This window comes from Zonotrichia leucophrys, chromosome 4, assembly GCF_028769735.1.
Source record: "Zonotrichia leucophrys gambelii isolate GWCS_2022_RI chromosome 4, RI_Zleu_2.0, whole genome shotgun sequence".
Classification (NCBI taxonomy): Eukaryota; Metazoa; Chordata; class Aves; order Passeriformes; family Passerellidae; genus Zonotrichia; species Zonotrichia leucophrys.
The window spans coordinates 57,847,204-57,866,719 of NC_088173.1; the positions used below are offsets into that span (position 1 = coordinate 57,847,204).

General features: G+C 39.6%; 2 protein-coding genes across 2 annotated transcripts; one reads left to right on the forward strand and one right to left on the reverse strand.

Annotated features, from left to right (window-relative positions):
- Positions 1 to 584: 584 nt before the first annotated feature.
- On the reverse strand, positions 585 to 9,974 carry QDPR (quinoid dihydropteridine reductase). Its single transcript, XM_064711843.1, has 7 exons — positions 9,813 to 9,974; positions 9,596 to 9,688; positions 8,037 to 8,133; positions 7,126 to 7,266; positions 4,676 to 4,784; positions 3,240 to 3,323; positions 585 to 1,437 (listed from the first exon to the last, which is right to left on the reverse strand). Exons 1-7 carry the CDS (start codon positions 9,894 to 9,896, stop codon positions 1,329 to 1,331), a joined length of 717 nt encoding a protein of 238 aa, XP_064567913.1. The 5' UTR covers positions 9,897 to 9,974; the 3' UTR covers positions 585 to 1,328.
- Positions 9,975 to 10,911: 937 nt separating this feature from the next.
- CLRN2 (clarin 2) lies at positions 10,912 to 15,949 on the forward strand. Its single transcript, XM_064712415.1, has 3 exons — positions 10,912 to 11,164; positions 14,910 to 15,089; positions 15,502 to 15,949. The coding sequence occupies exons 1-3, from the start codon at positions 10,912 to 10,914 to the stop codon at positions 15,765 to 15,767; spliced, it is 699 nt and encodes a 232-aa protein (XP_064568485.1). The 3' UTR covers positions 15,768 to 15,949.
- Positions 15,950 to 19,516: the final 3,567 nt, after the last annotated feature.

The window sequence follows — 19,516 nt, forward strand, 5'->3', positions numbered from 1 at the left end:
TTTGCAAATGACAGTCCTGGTTTGACAAGACAGAAAAATTCCCCTCTACCTTTGCATCCTGCAAAACAAAACAAGTAAAGACAGTCATAGCAAAACAGGCAATCATTCTATGCTAAAATTAACATGGGCACATGTGAGCTTTTCCAGTGGGAAGAGGAGAAAGGTTTCCTGACTCATGGCAGTAAATCCTTCCCCAACACAACCCTGAAGTTAATAAAAACAGGAAAGTTCAGAGGGAGAACATACACACAACTTTGCATGTTTAATTGCTTTCAAGATGTTCCCAAAAATCCAATAGAACTGATTTCCTGTGAGTCCATGCTCAGAACAGGTAATGCTTGCACTCTTTATCTGAACTGTATTCCCATGTAACATGGCTGGATTTAAGAAAACATTTGCCCCAGCTGAAGGCCTGTCTCTGTGCATGGCTAGTAGATCTTCGGCACACACAGAAATGTATTTTATGCACCATCAGAATTAAATAAGTAAAAAATTAAGTCCTTTACACAACTGAACTGTATGTTCAATTAAACCAATTAGAATGTTATCAAGATATTGGGATTACAGTAATGGAGACAGCCCAGTACATAAAACATATATATATTTATTTGCACAAAAAATTCCATTTTCACTTGCATGTATGCTTTTTCTACTACTTTACAGCACTTTGCTTTTAGAAAAAGTCAAGAACAATCATGACCAAGAAAAAGACACACTATTCATTTGACAGAATGACTCTTATCCTACAACTGTAGGCCTGAGAGCAGCTTATGAACTGTAAGGCAAATTAGGAATTCCTTCTCAAGTGAGTAATCTCAGTTTCATTAACTCAAGTGGAACATTCACAAGAAAAGTGTTACATGACTAGGACATGATACATGACTGTGGTGTTCCCTATGGCTATAGCCAACACAATAAGCAGGTTATATTCTCAGACAGAAAAAGACAGAAAGCTGAAAGATCAACAGTAAGTTGCCAGAAACACTTACTGACAGAGAAAAAAAATCCAACTATTATGTATGCAATCACATGACATAGTTAAGCACAATTCCCATTTCAGGGAAAACAGGTAAATTGCCATAAAATGCTCAGAATTAGGACACCTACAGACTTTAAAGCCTGCAACCTTCATTTAGAGACAAGTTGGTATTATTTGGTAAACAAATGCTGATAGCTCACAACTGACAGCACACACATTACTTGAAATCTGGTTCCATTAATGGAATAACTACAAACACTGGATACAGAAGACCATTGAAATTATACTGGTGGACAGATTTTCCACATCTTCTCCTTTGCTGAAGTTTCATCACTTCAAGTGACTGAAATCAAAGATGTGCTGCTGAAACTAATTCAGTCTTCCCACCTGTAGTTATCACCTGGATTAGACTGCCAGAGCTGGGTCGATCCTTTCCTGTTATCCAGTCATAAAAGGTTCTGTTTTAAAATAAATTAAAATAAAATAGGGTGAGGGAGAACAAAAAAATTACAACTATTATCAGGTATTACTATTACTTATTCTTCTTTTCCTACTGCTCTCTCTAGAGATGTAAATGTGATATGATCACTGGATTCAGACCCTCAGAACTGTACAGAGGGCCCAGAGAAATCCAAGGGACATTAGAGTACACAGGATTTCCAAAATATCTCAAAAGAAAAGGCAGGAGCTTAAAATGTCAGTCACTAGGTTTTTTCCTATTTAAAAGAAGTTAGAAAAGGGGAAGGAGGAGTTACTTTAGTTGCCTTTATAGCATATAAATAAAAGAATTACATTTTTATGACTAGAATAGAGTTGCTAAATTCATTACTCTGCCACTGGCCATTATAACATTAGGATATTTAACTGTGAAAGAGGTCTCAGTGGGAGGGAAAAAAGCCTTAAGACATCCAAAACAGTGCTGAGTAAGATGGACACCTTCTAGGTAGCAGACCAGGAGACTCCTTATCAAAAGACAACATAATCTCCTTCCTTAAAATAGATTAGAGAGAGTGAAGTGTATTTTACAGGTCCTTCAGCCTTCCCAATAATGCACACATTGCAACTATCACGTTGGAACATCCCACAATTCAACAAGAGCTCCCAGGGCACAAAATCCAAGTGCCATATGGGAAAGGATTTCCTGCATTGTTCCCAAGATGCAGATGTTGCTCAGTGAGATTTTCAGTTTTCCAAGCACTGAGGTTAAACTTCAGGGAATTAGAAACAAAACAAACCAATCAACTCAATTCTCCTGTAAGGATAAATTATTTAAAAGTTCAACTTAAAAAAAGGAATTTGCAACACTGCAACATCTAGCTAAGCTATCCCTGGAGCACAATAAATTAGGGATCTTTTTCTGAACATTTCCAGGCTAGCTAAACTCAATTGATGGGGCCTGTTTTAAAGAGCCTCATCAGACAACTGCAGAGGCTTAAACTAAACAGATGCAACTGAAACCATTTCCATCTCTGGCATTCACCTTAAAAAACTTTACAGAAAAGGAAATCTGATGTCAGAACTAAACTACTCTCTGAACAATTAGCAATAGGTAAATTCAATTCCACTGCCAGTTCTAAAAGACTTTTAAAATGTGAGTTCACACTCAACAGAAACTCTGCTACTCCCCATCACATGGCAGAAAGCAACAGTCATGCTGCACCTTTTCTAACCCTGAGGGATGAGAACAGTAAGGCAGATAATCTCAGCCTGCCCTTACATAAACTACAGCTGAAGTTTCAGCATTTTGCAGCACCATTCAGGACAAGTTTTTGTAGATAGTAAAAAAAAAAAAATCTGTACTAAATTCTTCTGAACAAGGGCAGAAATGTTGCCAGTTGATAGAACTGAACTAATGTGCCATCAACTGGGCAGTAAAATGTGTTTAGAAGAAAAAGAATCCCACCCAAGTTGAAATGCTTATTTGCAGTTTATCTTTAAGCCAGGTGTCTCCTGCACCTGCTGTCTGCAATTTAATTTGTCTACAGGCTTTAGGAAATTCTCCAGCTTCCAGCTGCTTAAGGCTATCTTCCTTGCTGGAATCACTCATGCAGAGAAGCTGAAGTTGATGGAGTCAGGCTAATTTTCTCCAGTTAGGAAGCCTGTGCAATTAAACCTGATGTGATTTAGAAAGATACCCAAGAAGATGATAGAGCAAAAAAATCCACCCAAATCCAAGACAGCTATTTAAACAGAACAGGCACTGAGATGCAGCAGCAAGAGGGACAGGGAACAACTGTTTAGTTATCCCACAGATACTCACTCTGCAATGAAATCTAAAGGTGTCCAGGAGCTGAAATCTGCATCAGGCATTGATTTCCTGTTTGCTGGTGTATCTAAGGTAACCCTGTGATTAAAGAAGACAAGCAAGCCTTTTATTTATATATGATGTTTCTGATGAGCACCACCTGCTTCAATTCACTTCTGTGATACGTCCTTGACTTTTACACCAGGTGATATGGATCCCTTGCATCCTCTCCGTGTGTTAACAGTCTATAGTCATTAGTTTCAGTCTATATCCAAGGCTCCAACTAAGACTCCCCCCAGCATCCTGGCTAGCTGAAGAAGTGCCCATTGGAGCCATCACTCAGCCTGCAGTTCCCCTCCCACCCCTCCTATGCAGCTGGGGAATGGCAGCAATAAGCCTGTTCACATGTACTGCCCAGCACACCTGCACTACTTCCATGCTTTTGAGAGACCAAGTGATAAATATGGAAGCTGTGAGTTTGACAATACATATTTACACTAGATACAATGATATGAACGGGTTAACTTTCCAGAACTCCCTCACTGAAATGCTGTTGACAATCCAAGGTGTATTTATCCTCTCAAAAATTCAGTTAAGAACAGCATGCACAAAAATCCAGTGATCTTGGTGCATGCCTGGCTGTAAAGCTCTCTGGAAGGTGCTGTCAGTTATCCAAACACATTTAATGCCATTCCTGTCTGACCCGAAGAAGTGTCTTAAGAGTGTGTGTGAGGAAACCAAAAGCAGAGAATTCAGGTAGTAGATCAAATCTCTGTACAGAACTCTCTAGTCTTACATTTTGGGTCTTGAACTAGATATGGATCTGGCAAGAAACATACTTTCAATTTTTGCAACAGAACTGATAAAATTAAACATAGTAAAAACCTACTAGGCCATCCACTTTTCACTAGCTTTCCTAAGAAAAAATGAAAGCAGGTAAATACAAGCTAAATTTTTTGGTTTACAGGTCCTCAAAGTACCCTTAATTTTACCGTCCAGGCATGCAGCACCTTATGAAGAAGCATCTTTAATCAAGTGAAAGCCTGTCAAGTAATCCTTTGCTTACTATTATCACAGAGCTAAGTCTAAAACTTTGCTGAACAGTTTATCTCATTTTTACAGTTCATCTCATTTTTACAGTTCTGTCTATCCTGAAATAAAGAAATCACATGTTAATGCATGGCTACAGTTAAACTGGTTAAAAGTAAACTAAATTTTAATCCTAACATCCATGACTGTTTTGCAAAGGCAAAGAAAAGAATGCAATCATATTTAGGGTGACTTGTGTAATTCTTTGTTCATCCAGTGAAGATGCATCTTTTCCCTGTGAGTAGGTCTGAGAGGCTGTTTGTGTGCTGTGAATAGGACACTGCAAACATATCTGTTTGGCTCTAGGTTGCAGCAGTAATTAAATGAACAACACAGGCAGAGACAGCTAAGCAACCACTTACGGTAAAATGGCAACTGCAGCAGAGCCAGATGGCAGCCCACTGTTGGGACCAGCCAGACTCTGACAAAGCTGGTGCACTGCTCCTTTGGCCATGCCATAGGCAATCATCCCTAAAAATTAAAAACAGGCAAATCAGAGCACTATTAGAACAGCCCTCAACATCAGCAGTAACATGACAGAAACTAAAGACTGATAAATATTAGGACCACTTACCACAGCCAGAAAAGAATCAGACTTTCAAAACATATTAAAGCATACATATTAAAAGAATAATTATAATATTAATAAAAAGGATTTAGTAGACATCCAGAAACTACCACAGAACTCAGTTAACTCAGCACTACAGAAAAAAACAGCCTACCAAGTCAAGCATGTCTAGTCAAAGTATCCAAATGCACCCTGAAGGATGTGACCTACAGGGTTAAGTTTACAAATTTAACAGAGTAAGATGCTCACAGACTTTAACAAGGCACTCTTCTATTAATTTTCATCATATGACTACAGTATTTGTGAATTTGGACCCAAAGAGACACTTCTCTCTCAAATCTGGAATTCACTTGGTCAGCATCCCAGGTCTGACAGGCCCTGTGGAGAAAACTACAAAAAAACCCAAGGCTCGTGGTAGAAAATTAATAAATAATGTGCAGGAAAAGAAAGCTTTTTCCTCAAAACTGCTGCTTTCTAGGCAAGTCAGCATTTAGCAGTGTAAGAGCAGCAAGAACCAGAGCACAAGGCACACTGCTCAGGAACAAGGTCTGGACAGTCAGAGGTCTCAGATGTCTCAAGGCATGTATCTGTCAAGAAGTCCAGACACAGACAAAGTACCCAAGAAAACAGGTCTACTACAACTGAATGTCTTCCTTCCTAGCCATCTTTACAGCTATTTAGGCCCTTTCCAATGCTCCTAAAGAAGTATTCTGAACATAGTAGAAATACTTCTACAATGTAATTAAACATATTATATAACATCCATTTTTATTAGGAAGAATCATGGACAGCACTAGCTAACTTATTTTATTGTTATGATAAAAATATTCACATGTGTATCATATTCCTCTCTCGTCTTGCCTGAATCAAACATTCCAATTCTTCTTAGAAACCTTTTCATGCCTGATACATTTCTCAAACATCACACTCACCCTGCTTCTGTCACTGTTCATGTAATTTTCAATGTTCTTTGGTTTGCATTATGTGAGGCAAGATTTTCTCATAGGAAAAGAAAAATCTCATTAACAGCAAACAAGAAAAAGATTCTTTCTTCCAGAACAGCCAGTCATAACAAGGCTAATAAGGCATATTTGCAAAAGTTGAGTAACAACTCTTTCCCAATTCTTCCTGATGTTAATAAGTTGCATGTGTTTGCCCAAAGCACTGCTGTGACTTTTAGAAAAATCCAGACCAGCTGAAACCAGCTAGCTCAAAACAGGAAGGCTCATCACTTTGATTCCTGTGTTGTGGTCTCTACCTCCCAAGACCACCCAAACAAAAACTGTGAAAATCTGCCCGAATTCAATTTTTTTCATTTGTGTATAGTCAGTCAGCAGTTCACTGTAAATTATTCATCTGCTTATTCTCAAAAATAAACCTTTTATCTTTGACTATAATGGATGCCACTATAAAAACAAAAGATTAATCATTAACTAGAAAATATATAGAATATTTTTGCCTGAACAGTTTTAGACAAAGCTTTCAGGAATATTCATAAAATGTATATGTTTTAATATCTTAGTATCTGTGTCTTAAAAATATGGTTAAAATGACACTAATAAAAGCTTGGGAAATAGGAGTATTTGACTCAAACTTTCCTTTTGCTGCCTGTGGGCTTGTGTGTCAGTGCCTATTTTTTTTTTTTCAATTTTGAATTTCTCCCAGATTTCTTCCCCCATGCAGATCAACATGGTTGAGGGGTAAGATTAAAAATGCAATAAAGTTCCTATTAAATAGCTAGCTGAGGACAAAGCCAACAGTCAACAAGCTTATCTATGTTTGAAGCAAAGATAGATTGGAATCAGAACATGAACAGGACAAGCATGGTTATCAGAATCAGCTGAGTCATCACCAACAGAAAGATTGGTCAATTAAGGACTCTGTCTTTCAGAACACAAATAGGAAATTTAACTTTGTCTAAGCACTGTACTTCTATTGCTGTGTGCTTCTAGTCTTCAGTCTTCCAAACATTTTCCTGTATCATATACTAGCCAACTATATTTCACCAATGCATGTCAAATACTATTTAAATACTGATTCTACATGCTTGCACTACAGCTTCGAGATTCAATATTGCTACCTGTAAAATTACATTTTCTTTACACATTTCAGCAGCAGGATCCCATCTGTGCTAGATGACAAGAAACTGGAGTGTGAAGCTATTGCCTCACAAACAAGAATGCTCAGACAAACAACTGTCTCTGCCTGCTGGTGTCCCTGCAGCTGTCGTGCACAGAATTTTACCTGGGGTTCCAGACAAAGCAGCTTGAGCTCCTGTCAGAGTCAAGAGGCCACCTTCTTTCAGATGTTTTGTGGCAAGGTGGCTGGAAATAGTCGATGTCCAAACACTCTGCTTCCACATCAGATCACAGTTTTTGTATAAAGCTGATTAGGAAGAGAATTAGTGAAATTAGCCAAAGGAAGACAATGAACTCTGATTTCCTCACTGTTACACAGAGTGCAACAGCACTATAAAAACCTGCTTTCTGTAATTTTCTACCTCCACATTGTAAAATACTCATTTATGTCTTTTGTATCTCCTTTTTCTTTGAGCCTATAACAGCCAAACCAGAAGGGGGAAGAAAGCAACACATTTGACCAGATTTATTCCAGACAGAAAACAAGGCTATTTTTATTCTTGTATCTCTACAGTAGTGGGCAAAGTACAAATTTCATTATGAATGTTACATGTTTAAAAGCCTTTTTTCAGTCTGAAGTGTTTTTTTCTGTGGCATGATTAGGCAGTGCCTTCCAATATCATATTGCACAGTAACAGCTCAGAGAGCTGCAGAAGCAACTGAGGTTTTATGCATAAAGCAATGACTTAGGAAACAACATCAATGTGTCTTTCGTACCTTCCCTGACACAGGTAATCTCAGCAAAAATCAGCTCATAGATAACAATGCTGAGCTCCTTCAGAAAGCACATCAAAACTTTCTGATAAAAATTAGTGCAACAAACATTACTGAAGAAACGAAGTGCTGTACAAACTTAACAGAAAGCAAAAATTCAGAGAAGCACTAAGAAGCACTGTGACTAAGCTATTTTGTACTTCTACATTTTTGTCCTCTTATGGACTCAGGAAGAAAGATTTTTAAGGACTTCTCTCAGACATCATACATATTTTCACCAGTATGTCTATACCAAAGGCTTACATTTGGCTTTGGCACTGCCTCCAGCCCATCCTCCTGCCACACACAGGATTGCATCCACCTTCTCTTCACCAAGAAGTTTCCCAACTTCTGCTGTCACCTTCAACACACAGAACAAGAACATACTGAAAACACTGGACTGATAAGGTAAAGAGGTAAACACCATGAATGCCATAAAGCTACTTTTTCCTACTTATGTACCTGAGTAACACAGGGCACAGCAATTTAAACAGCTATAGAAAATTCATATTTGTGATTCATGAACTCAAAACAACTGTGTTTAAAAATAACTATAGATGAAAGTCAGACAAATGAAAGCCATAGAGTGTGTGATGTCACTGGAAATAAGTGATCATCAGGGCTGAAACACCTGACCCTTACCTCTCCTGCTAACAAAAATTATTACTGACTTGCTTTTGACAGGTTCTTTTCAGAGCATGGTGTCATTTAAGATAGGAAATGAAACTCCAGGACTACTACTGTCACTTTTGGTGACAGCGCAAGAAAAACAACTAAAGATTAGCCCTCCTTATTGCTTCTGTCAAGATCACAACCACCAGTTTGAGTCTGATCACAAAATTTGAGCTTGTATACTTTAAGATATCTATAATTTCTTCTCTTTCAAATAGAAGACCTCACAATTGGTAATGACTTTGTTGGCTATGAATTTTCTCTGTCAAAGCAAATAGCAAACTTTCCTCTCAAGAAGTGAAGAAAAACCAATAGCTTCTGCAAAACCATACTGAAAACTGTATTGTAAACATTCTATGTTAGTCTTCCAATGCTTTAAGAGTTGTGTATATATAAAAACCCATATTGGCTAGATATTCAGTATATCAGTAACAGAAATTGGCTTGAAATTTAAAATGTAAAAAATGAATGCTATCTGTAGAGAATAAAGCAAAGTACTTTTTTCGGCTGGCTTAGATTCTCCCACATTCCCATCTGTGGAAATCCCCCAGGGCATTCCCCTAGGCATCCCTTGGGGCTTAGGTTCATATGCTTTCAGTATGCCATCTACTTACACACAACACATCTTTAAGTTAGGGTATTTTAAATAAGCGTTGCGTTTTAAGGTGTCCTTACCCATCTTCATTACAACTCACCTGGTTCAGTCTGTGATTTTTAAAAGTCAAGACAAAAACAAAGCAAAACTGCCTTATGTGCTGAGCCTTTACTATCCCGGATCAAGCTCTTTCTGCGTATTCAATTAAAAGGAATTACAAAAAACTAAAAAGAAGGGACGAACAGAAGCTGAAGGACCTTGAGATTCGCGGTACGGCTGCTGCTCCCTTCGTGGAGCCGGACCCATCCCTGCAGCCGCCTTGATACCGCGGGCGGCAGCGAAAGAGATGCACAAACCTGCGTGCATCTCCCGGCCGAAGGGATGCGCACCCCCGGGGGAGGCTCCGTGCATCTCCCGGCCGAAGGGATGCGCACACCCGGGGGAGGCTGCGGGCACCGCTCGGCCGAAGGGATGCGCACCCCCGGGTAAGATTGGCCGCTGCACCGCTCCACCGCCTCACCCGGCACTGGCCACCCCGCGCCCGCCGCCGACCCACCTGCTCGGCCTGCTCGGGGAAGGAGTCGGTCGCTTTCACCACCACGTTGGCGCTGGCGTCCGCGTTCTCCGCCAGGTCGATGCTGGCCACCCACTGCCACGGCGAGAGGAACGGCGAGTTAGCGGCCCGCGCCCCGGAGCGCCCAGCACAGCCCGGCAGGGCACAGCTGCTCCCCCGCGGGGCTCCCCGCCTCTCCACCTCCCGGCCCGGCGCTTACCCAGTTCTTGGACTTGAAGTACCGCACGCACTGGGAGCCCAGCGCCCCTCTGCCGCCGTACACCAGCACCCTGCGTGCCGCCATGCCCGCTACTCCGGCGCTGCTCTCTCGGCGCGGACTGGGCCGCCTCACGGGGCGGGCGAGGGGCGGCAGCGCCCGGCCGTGGGCGGGACGAGGGGCGGGACGAGGGGCGGGGCGAGGCTGCCCGCCCGGGCCGTGCGGAGCGGGGGGAGCGAGGGAGGAGAAATCCCAATGCCTCGGCCCAGCCGCGGCAGGGGCCTTGTCACTAGTCCCCAGGACTCCTGCTGCTGTTAGTTGGTTAATTAATTAATTAATTAGTGGCTCTGAAGGTCCTGCCAGGGCTCGGGTAGCAGTAACCGTAGAAGTGCGGACAATTGCGGCCGGTTTTCTTTAGCGCTCATGGATCGCAGCTGTCGCTTGAGTTACCCCCCATGAGTGCCCCGATCTCCGGCCCGGCTGGCCAGGCCGCCCCCGCTGCCAGGGGCTTCCTGCGCCCCGCTGTAATTCAGGAGATTCCAGACCCGTCCTTTCTGTCCCTCTGATAACTCTGCCCGCAGTGACATTTACAGGCTGGGTGGGAGCAGGCGCCGGGAAGCTCAGCGCGGCTCAGGCGACAGCAGAATCCTTCAGACAAATTATGCTGTTTTGATCCTTTGTCCCTTGCACACAGATGTTTACCCACTTTTTAAAAAAAATCCAATAAACTGGATTCTTCTCCAAATTTTTTCTTCACATGAGGTTGCAGTAAGAAACTTGATGTCATTTGATCAGGACAATTAAACCCCTGAGGAAATATTAGACTAGCCATAGAGATAGGATTACTTGCTACAAAGAAGCATCACCGCACTACAATGTAATGAAGCCCTTACTTGCAACCATTTCAGGATGTTGTTGCAGCAAAATGTATTTTTTTGCCTTGATTTTTAACCATATGGGTTAATTGCTGGACCTCAAATACAAAGAGAAGTATCTTGAAATGCCTGGTATTCAGTTGTGGATTTTGGAGCACGATGAAAAATGGGAGATACGTCTGACTGCTGCAGAGAGAGCTTGGAGATGATCCCTTGAAGGCACTAGGATGCCTGGCTGCTTTAAAAAGACATTATTTGCCTTGGCTTCCCTAATAAGTTTTGTGTCTTTTATCTTGATTGTTGTTGCAATGGGGATCCCAAAGTGGATGACTGGAAAGATCCTTTGCAAAACAGGGGCTGATTTGGTCAATGCCACAGATCCAGAGCTGGTCAAGTTCATTGGAGAAATTTACTACGGACTCTTTCGGGGCGGCAAAATACGCCAATGTGGCTTGGGCGGGCGGCATTCCAAATTCACAAGTAAGTACAATTTTGGTTGAATATTCAGTCTAATATCTAGTTCAAATTTAACTTTCTATAATTTTTGTTTACAGAACTTGTAGAATGCAAATTTGTATTATTAAATAAATATGTAGTCTTTATGGTTTGACGTTTGGAGTGTGAATATAAAATTTCTATAATTTCATTAATACTTTCTGCTATAGTTATATTCTGTAATCCTGGAATCAAGCTGGGGACAAAAAATCCCTAGGGCTAGATGGGGAGTTTCTTTTTAGCCCTGTGAAGGGGGTGAAAGTCATTTGGAGATGACCCTGTAAATCATACTTTCCCTTGACTGACTTTTTCCTATGTCACGTTTTGCTCTGCCACCCCTCTGCCTCTGTTCTTGCCTTCTCTCTTGAACTCTTCTGAGGATTTTTCCCTTTAAGAAGCAGAGATTTATTTAGCTGGACACATTTCCGTACTTCTCTGGCTGTCCTAATGCAAATGTCTACCATAGCACATATCGTTAACTTTATTAACATGTTGAAGAAATTCTTACCTTCTTTTCTATTAACTTGGGAGACAAAAAAATTGCTGAACTTTTAACAAATATAGAAACTTTTCTAAACTTATTGCTTTTAACATAAAAGATTTTCATTGAAGTCTTGAAAGCACTGAGCTGTACTCTGGATGATTTCCAAATTTCACTCTTCCCGTTCTGTAGTGAAAATGGCAATTTGCATTGAAGATTTTTATTTCAGTGTACACATTTACTGAAACTTAAACCAATACAAGTTGAAGCTGTTGCAGTCTCACCATCTCCCTGGTCCACAGCAATGTTGTCCTGTCCCATCCTTTGCAATGGCTCTGGTTGCTGAGGTGAGGTATTTCAGAAGTTAAACTGGCCAAAACTTTAGCCTACAAAAATAAATACTTGTTTTCCGATAGGATCATGTCTGACTATACAACTATACAAGCACTTCTATAAAAATTGAAGGCAGGTGTGACTGTGGGACTTCAGAGGGAATGTAGAAAAGCACCAGAGCAATCTCAACTTAGATCAGCATGACCAGTTGTTAAACTGGATGAATTTGGACTGGTAACCAAATTATTGCTCAAGCTCTGCCTGCAACCGCAACTTCATGGCATGGACACAGCAGTCATGCTCATCCAGCCCCAGTTCTTTCAGGCCATCCTGATAGACAGAATGAGAAAAACTCTGTACAACTTTTTGGACTATTTAATGAACTTTCTGATTTTTTACTGTGCAACCTGAGAGGAAGGCATAATGTTCCACAGTCACTCTGGAGTACATCAATATGCAATTGGAGGACGTGAGCCGGCACTCCTTAGTCAAACAGAGCTCTCACTGAAGCTAGTAATAATTCTCTGGTAGAACTGTAAAACATTAAGTGCAGTAGGCACAAATATGCATTTTGGTCAACAAGTGTTCCAGAGATTTTCCCTTTTAAATATTTTAATAATTCTACTGAATTTGATATTTTCGCAATACTGGTTTCAAACAGCAATACACAAAGCTGATACTTTAGCACAATGGTAAGCAGGGATGGGGGTTCTGGGTTTGACTTGACTTTTTTTTTGTTTGAATGTCCCCCTTCATCTCCAAGCATTCTGCATTTACTGGGGTGCAAGAACTTTGAGACTTTTCATGAGGAATGTGATAATATAAATGGACTTCACTGGCACCATAGCTGAAGACAAAGCTAACATATCATATGGTGCAGTATTGCAGTACTTCTGACACTTCAGAATTTCAAATTGCAATAATTTGCTGTTATTGGTACATACCCTCTCACTTTGTTAGCATCCACTAGAGTAGACTTATGGCTGGAACGCTCTCTTTTAGCTAGGACAGTGACTCTGTTGCCATAACAGGTGTCTACTGCTCTTTTGTACTCCTCAAGATGTATCATCTGGCCTCTCGCTGCAGCTTCTGGAAGTGTCCCATCCTAAGCGCAGCATGTATGTTAGACCTCAGGCTTGTTATGATGGTCCTAAGGCACCTGAGCTGGCATGAGATGCTTCTGTTTTGACAATTGAGTCAAGCCCTGGAACAAGGGGGGAAGCCACGTGTTTTTCCTGTGCATAGCAAACACTGCTGGATTGTGTCTGGAGTCTCCATGGCAATATGCTTTTCATGGTTTCTTATTTCTGTGTACTAAGCCGGACTCCCTGGGCAGGTCATCAGGACTTGGCTGCAAGACTCAGAAAAGAGACCAAATAATCCTTACAACTACCCTAAAATCTCTGATTGTTTGTAAGGAGCCTTAATTCAACGTGCTTTGTTGTTACACTGCCAGTTATTTTCCAGTCAGAAAGCAACCTTGTTTTTAGATTCCCATTTCTCAGATGTACTTCTGATCCTCATTACTCCCCTCATTTCTTGTTGTCAGAGTCTTCTGCAGCTCTTCTGTGCACCAAGCCCAACTACAACCCCAGAATGAGCTACTGAAAGGGCAGATCTGTTGAATCACATCATTTTTGTGTGGGATTTGTACAGTACGATTTTTTTCTACAGGACCTACTGTAATTCTGTCCTGTCATGATCAAATTATATGCCTGAAGTTCATGGTGACATCAACAAACTGTTGCTGCCTACTTTTTAGGTGGTTTGTTTGAACTTTGTGGGTTTTTTGTCAGTTATACAGCCCAGGTAGGAATTTATTTATTTGTTTATAACAGTATACCTTCTTTGTAGTAACTTTTTAGTAATTGGGCAGTGAGTTTTTCAGAACATGTATGAGTGTGCAGTGCTATGCTAGCTGGAGGTCTCCTCTTGATCACCTTGTATTTTAGAGTTCCTCTCAGTCAGCTTCTCTCTTTCCTGTCAGTCAACATCACCTACAATTCCCTACTCACATTTCTTCTGATTCTGTTACTAGAGGGGTGCAAGATAAACTAAACACTCAGGTGTACATTTCCTGCTGCTCCTGCCAATCTGGCCCTCCAACAAAGGAACTGTGTCTGTGAAGACAGAACCAAGAAAATTACTGTTCTCAAGAGACAAGTGAGTGTCAGGCTGCTGAGGGAGAGCTTGTGCCTATAGCAAACCATGCGAGTGCTTCAGCTAAAGCCCACCTTGCAATACTTTACAAGCTTCCTACATTTGTGGCTAAAACACTGCCAGATGCCCAGAAAAGCATAAAGGGGCCATAAACACTAGATGAGAAACCAAGAAGGGAATCTTAAAGGGCAAACCTGTGGGATTAGGATGAAATCAGGGCAGATCTCACTGGAGCCAACAGTAAAGAGAGGATTAGAAAAAAAAGAAGAAAAACATGAGAAAATAAACACAGAAAAAGGTGATACTATTTTAGGCAGCAAGGGAACAAGGAAACTGAGACTATCAGACTTCAAATGGATGAGATAAAAAGCATGAGACAGGAATGAGAAGCTCAAAACCATGAGTCTGGTACTGAGAACAGAGGTGAAAAAGAGACAGGAAAGTCTCTTTTGCAGCAGACAATACAGCACCAGAGATAAAGACATTAACATGCTAGATAAATAAAGAGGACTTCAGCCTGAATCCTTATTCACAGATCCTGTTTAGAGGATTATTCCTGTAGCAGAAAATCCCTGGTTTGATGCATTGAAAAATAAAGCATCAGGAACTGAGATGTGTGCAGCTAGCTGAATTTCACATCTCCATAAAAAACCAGTCCTTAAATATAAGCTGAATTTGAAGTACCAGCACAGTGCGATGTTTACCACCATCAAGAAATCCAATACACTGAATAGACAATTTATTTTTTCTTGACAGTTTTCCCACACATGGTGAAAAAGTTGAATACAGGCCTGCATGTGATGATCATAATGTTCCTCTGTGTGGCCATTTTCTTTTCTCTGGTCAGTTTTGGATTCTGCATTCTTAACGCAATAAAAGTTCCTTACCGGGCTATTAACGGTCCAGCAGGAGCATGCCTTTGGAACTTCCTTGCAGGTAAAGTAATTTTCCAGTGTTTTTCTCTAGTCACATTCATAGAAAATGATACAAGTTTCCTTCTTTTGCCTTACTGAATACCTCCTTGATTTAAATATTGTGAATACAATGAAGTTGGTGGTGAATTCACACCTATCAAAACAGAACTTCCAGGTGGTATCTTGGCTTACTCTGTCTAGTTAACATTTAACAGGAGCTATGAATGCCAGCCTTGAGGCTTTATGTCATGGATAAAAGTATGTTTGCCCACACAATACAGCCTAAGCATTTTGAAGGTGTTTAAGCCATGCCTTGTCTATCCCTACTCTGTATAGTGCTCAGTGATGTATTCAGTAAGTCTTTTGAAGCACGACCAAAATATCTGTCCTGTTCTGATTTGATAATGGTGAGTACTCATTTCATTTCATTGCAGGTGCATTTGTGGTACTTGGAGTTACCAGCTTCATGGCTGCTGTGAAACTTCATCACCTCACAGAAAGAATTGCCAATTTTCGGGAAAACGTCTTTCGGTTTGTTATCTTAGAAGAACGCTTTGAAGACTGTTTTTGGATTTGTGTGGCGAGTGCCACAGCACATGCAGTGAATTTACTGCTAATAGCCATTAGTGAGATTCATTTCCCTAAAATTAAGACTAAAACAGAAGAAGTCAATGTTACAGCAGAGGATATCATGTACTAACAAATCGACACAAAACTATTTTGCTCACATGAACTGTTGTGACAGGAACAGCTTCTTGGCTCTTCATCCTTTGTTTTGGATAGATGATTTGTGTACAAACCTGAGTAAACATGTCAGTCTACAATACCAGCAACTAACATGTCTGTGAAAAAAAATTAAAAAACCAAATGCTATAAATATCATTATTCTCAAAACAAACTGATATCTGCAGTGAGTATATACTGTTTCCATTTTAAGAAAATTTGCTCTTTGTGGTATTTTAGAAAGCTAAGGTAAAATATTCATCAAACCAAATGTCTTCTTTATTTAGAAAGACAACATGTTTTTCACAAATCTTTGAAACTATAAGGTTATTTCAAAAGAGAAAGAATGTATATTTGGCATTTACTTTGACAGAATTATCTAGAGCATATTAAGAAGGACATATATCTTTCATGACGTTATACAGCATGGAAAAAGAGAACTTCATCAACTGTGAGGCTAAAGTTAAGGGGTAGTAAAGGCTAAATGTGTGTGTGTGAAATGTTTTTTAAAACAGAAATTATCCAATACCACAAGGCAAAAAGTGAAAAATTTAAAGTATATGGGATTCTATTAGTCTGTGAAGCAAAAATTATTAGCTGCTAGATGAACATTTTATTGCAGCTTCTGGAAGTAAACAGATTAAGGGTAAGAGTGCTTTTAGATAACCTGGAAAATATTAATCTGACAGATTAATTTTCTTCATAACTGTGTCAATTGTTAAGTCTATCTGAAATCAAGTAAAAGTGATGTATGATGAAACAGTATTGAAATGAATAGGATGAAAAAGTTACTTTCTTAGGAAGGGCCATAATTTTGACAAAGTTTCAACCAGTTCATGCATCCTGAGGAGTGAGTATTTTTGAGAAAAGGATATGGAATATACCATTAAGAATGGATACAGTGGCCTCTACCATCTCTGGGTTTGGCTCTACAAGGTTAGTAGGATTATGAGTGAAGCAGAAATTTGTGAGGGTGCCTCTGCAATAGGCCCTACTAACTTATCTTCTTCAAGACACCATGAGCCACTTTTGTTTTGCAGGAGCACTAAAGTTATTCTAAAAATTTTAAAAGATAGATGGAAAATTATTATGAGTCTATAGAACTGTTACAATTTTAGTATAAAGGAGACTTTTTAAAGCAGAAAAAGTTCCTATTTCATACTACCCTCTTGCTTCATTGTTCTTCTAAATTTACTGGTGCTTTGACTCAGACTGTGCCCTGGGCCACAACTCCAGGAAGAAGGTGCAATAGCCTGCACATGGAGAGGCAGCAAACAAACCCAGGCTACAAAGGTGTCTTAGATGGTAGCAATGCTATGGCCCTGAAAACTGTCCACAGGGGCCTCTGTGGTACCACCACCTTCCCCTCCCAGAAAATTCTGAATGGCTTTGAGATAGAAAAACTTGAAATGCAGCATAATTACACAAGTAGAAAATGTAATACTTGTCATTTGTAATTGTTCTATGAACATGTATAATTTAGACAGAGTTACTGTCTAAATTCTAAAGAATTATATTGTAGCATGTAACTTAGCTTTTACTAAATATAATTCTCTTCTGGAGGTGAGAAGGAAGCAGATTCTTAAATTCTCCATATTGAGTGATTGCTGTGAAAATGCTTTTCAGTAGCATTAATACTGTGTTGCAATACATTTTCATACTGATAATTAACTGCTTGATGGCCCACAAATTTTGAACACCTCCAAAAATATTACTGAATAAGAATCATGGGACCATTTAGGTAAGGACAAGATTAAAGATTTATTGGAGTGGATTCCTAGGAAGGTCACAGTAGCTCTGAAAGACCCTGTAGAATGCACTGTATACATGAAGTTAAAGGGGATGACTGGGCTGATTAGTGTTGTAATTTCTTGTTTTGAATCAATTCAAGAATGGAACATACTCTGCAGTAAAGGTCCAAAAGAAGATTTCTCTCACAGCAGACCTATGAACCAGCATTGTGGGATACTGTAGCTGCACAAGTTGAATGACCAAATAACATTTTCACCAATGACTGTCCTGTGACCTGTGAGAAAATAGAATTTTCAGTTCAGAGTGAACAGAAGTATCCTCATGCATGAACTAAACTTAATGAAATAGATGTGAGGCTTAATTAAACTTTCAGCTGCACAGGTTGTCTGAGTTTAGGCACTGCTAAGATACACTGATAGGTCAATGCATGGAATATTTGCCCTGGGATATTTTGTCTGGAGAAAAAAAGGTTAAATGCAGGTATACATATTTGAAATGTATAATTATAAAGCCCACCTTGGAGTTAACAATAAGTAAGTTTATCACTTAGACCTCTTCAGCTTTCCCTTGAACCTCATAAACTAATTTCAAAAATGTGCAACTTGATATATGTGGTCTACTTTATTTACACATTTTTATTATGCTTCACATAGTGTATCTGATCATATGCATGCTCAACATGTAGAAATGAGCACTTCTCTGGGGGCATTTCTTACCTTGGAAGATTTGAAATCCCAGATGAGAATATTTATGAATAATATCTACCCAGAACTTTGAAGATATTATGGGTCCAATCCTGTCTTTCCATAAAATTCAAGACAACTTCATATATCCCAGAAATACTCACTTAATTTGTATGTACAGAATAATATCTAGAAACTACATGAATGTGGAGAAGCTATGGAGTTCAAGAACTAAAAACCGATTCATTGTCCAAGAGCTTTGCCAAAATAAATGAAGCTGAAAATGAATTACCACTCTGATTATTTAAATAATATTGTGGTTTAATGTTAAAAATATGTATTTTTACAAGATAAATCAAATTGGATGCAATTTTCTTCAGTCATTGTTTCTGAGTGCTGCTGTCCTTAATAAAACATGTTATTTGTCTCTGTACCACTTCATGGAAAAAGCTGTGAGGTGGGAAGTGCAATGGACTCCTAGAGAAGAGGCTCAGCTCCTTCTACATCATGTTCTGCTCATCTAACAGTGTAACTCCACTTAAGGATGTATGGAAAAGCAAACATTGTTATACACATTGTCAGAAGGTGTCTTATTCTTACATATTTAAATGAAATACTTAAAATCTATGCTTTACACTTCAGGGGCAGGGAAAGAAACAAAAAAATGTCTCAATCACCTGAAATTAAAATCCAGTGCATGTTCAATGCTCTTCAGACTAACAATACAATAATTGTCAGTAAACTCCAACCAGTTCTTTTCCATGCAGTGCTTTTGCTCACCATAAATCTACTTCTGATATTACAGCAATGACCCTGTATTCTGCTCTGAACTTTCCTGACAGAATGTAACCACAGTAATTCTCATTGTTTTGTGTTTTTTTCATTTGCCACATTTTTATTTTTCTGTAATTTCAGCCTGAAATTGTTACAGTAATATGTGTTTGCAATAAAGTTTTATTTTTCCTAAATAATTCACATTTTAATCTTCAATATGCAAATTAAGTACACGGACTAGGGCTGCCTAAATCTGTGATAAACCCCCGAGAGAAGTACGACCACCTATCTAGAACATGCCACGAGAGGGCAAAAATCCACTGTGAAGCTGAGCCGCCCCCTCGCACGAATGATGCCTGTGAAAAACGCCAATCACTTGTTTTTAAAATTTTAAAAGTTTAATAGTAATAAAATGGTTATAAAAACAGTAATGCAATTAGAGTAATAATAATTTGGACAATTTGAATTAGGACAATATGAGACAATAGAGACAAAGAGTTACGGACGTCCGGGTACC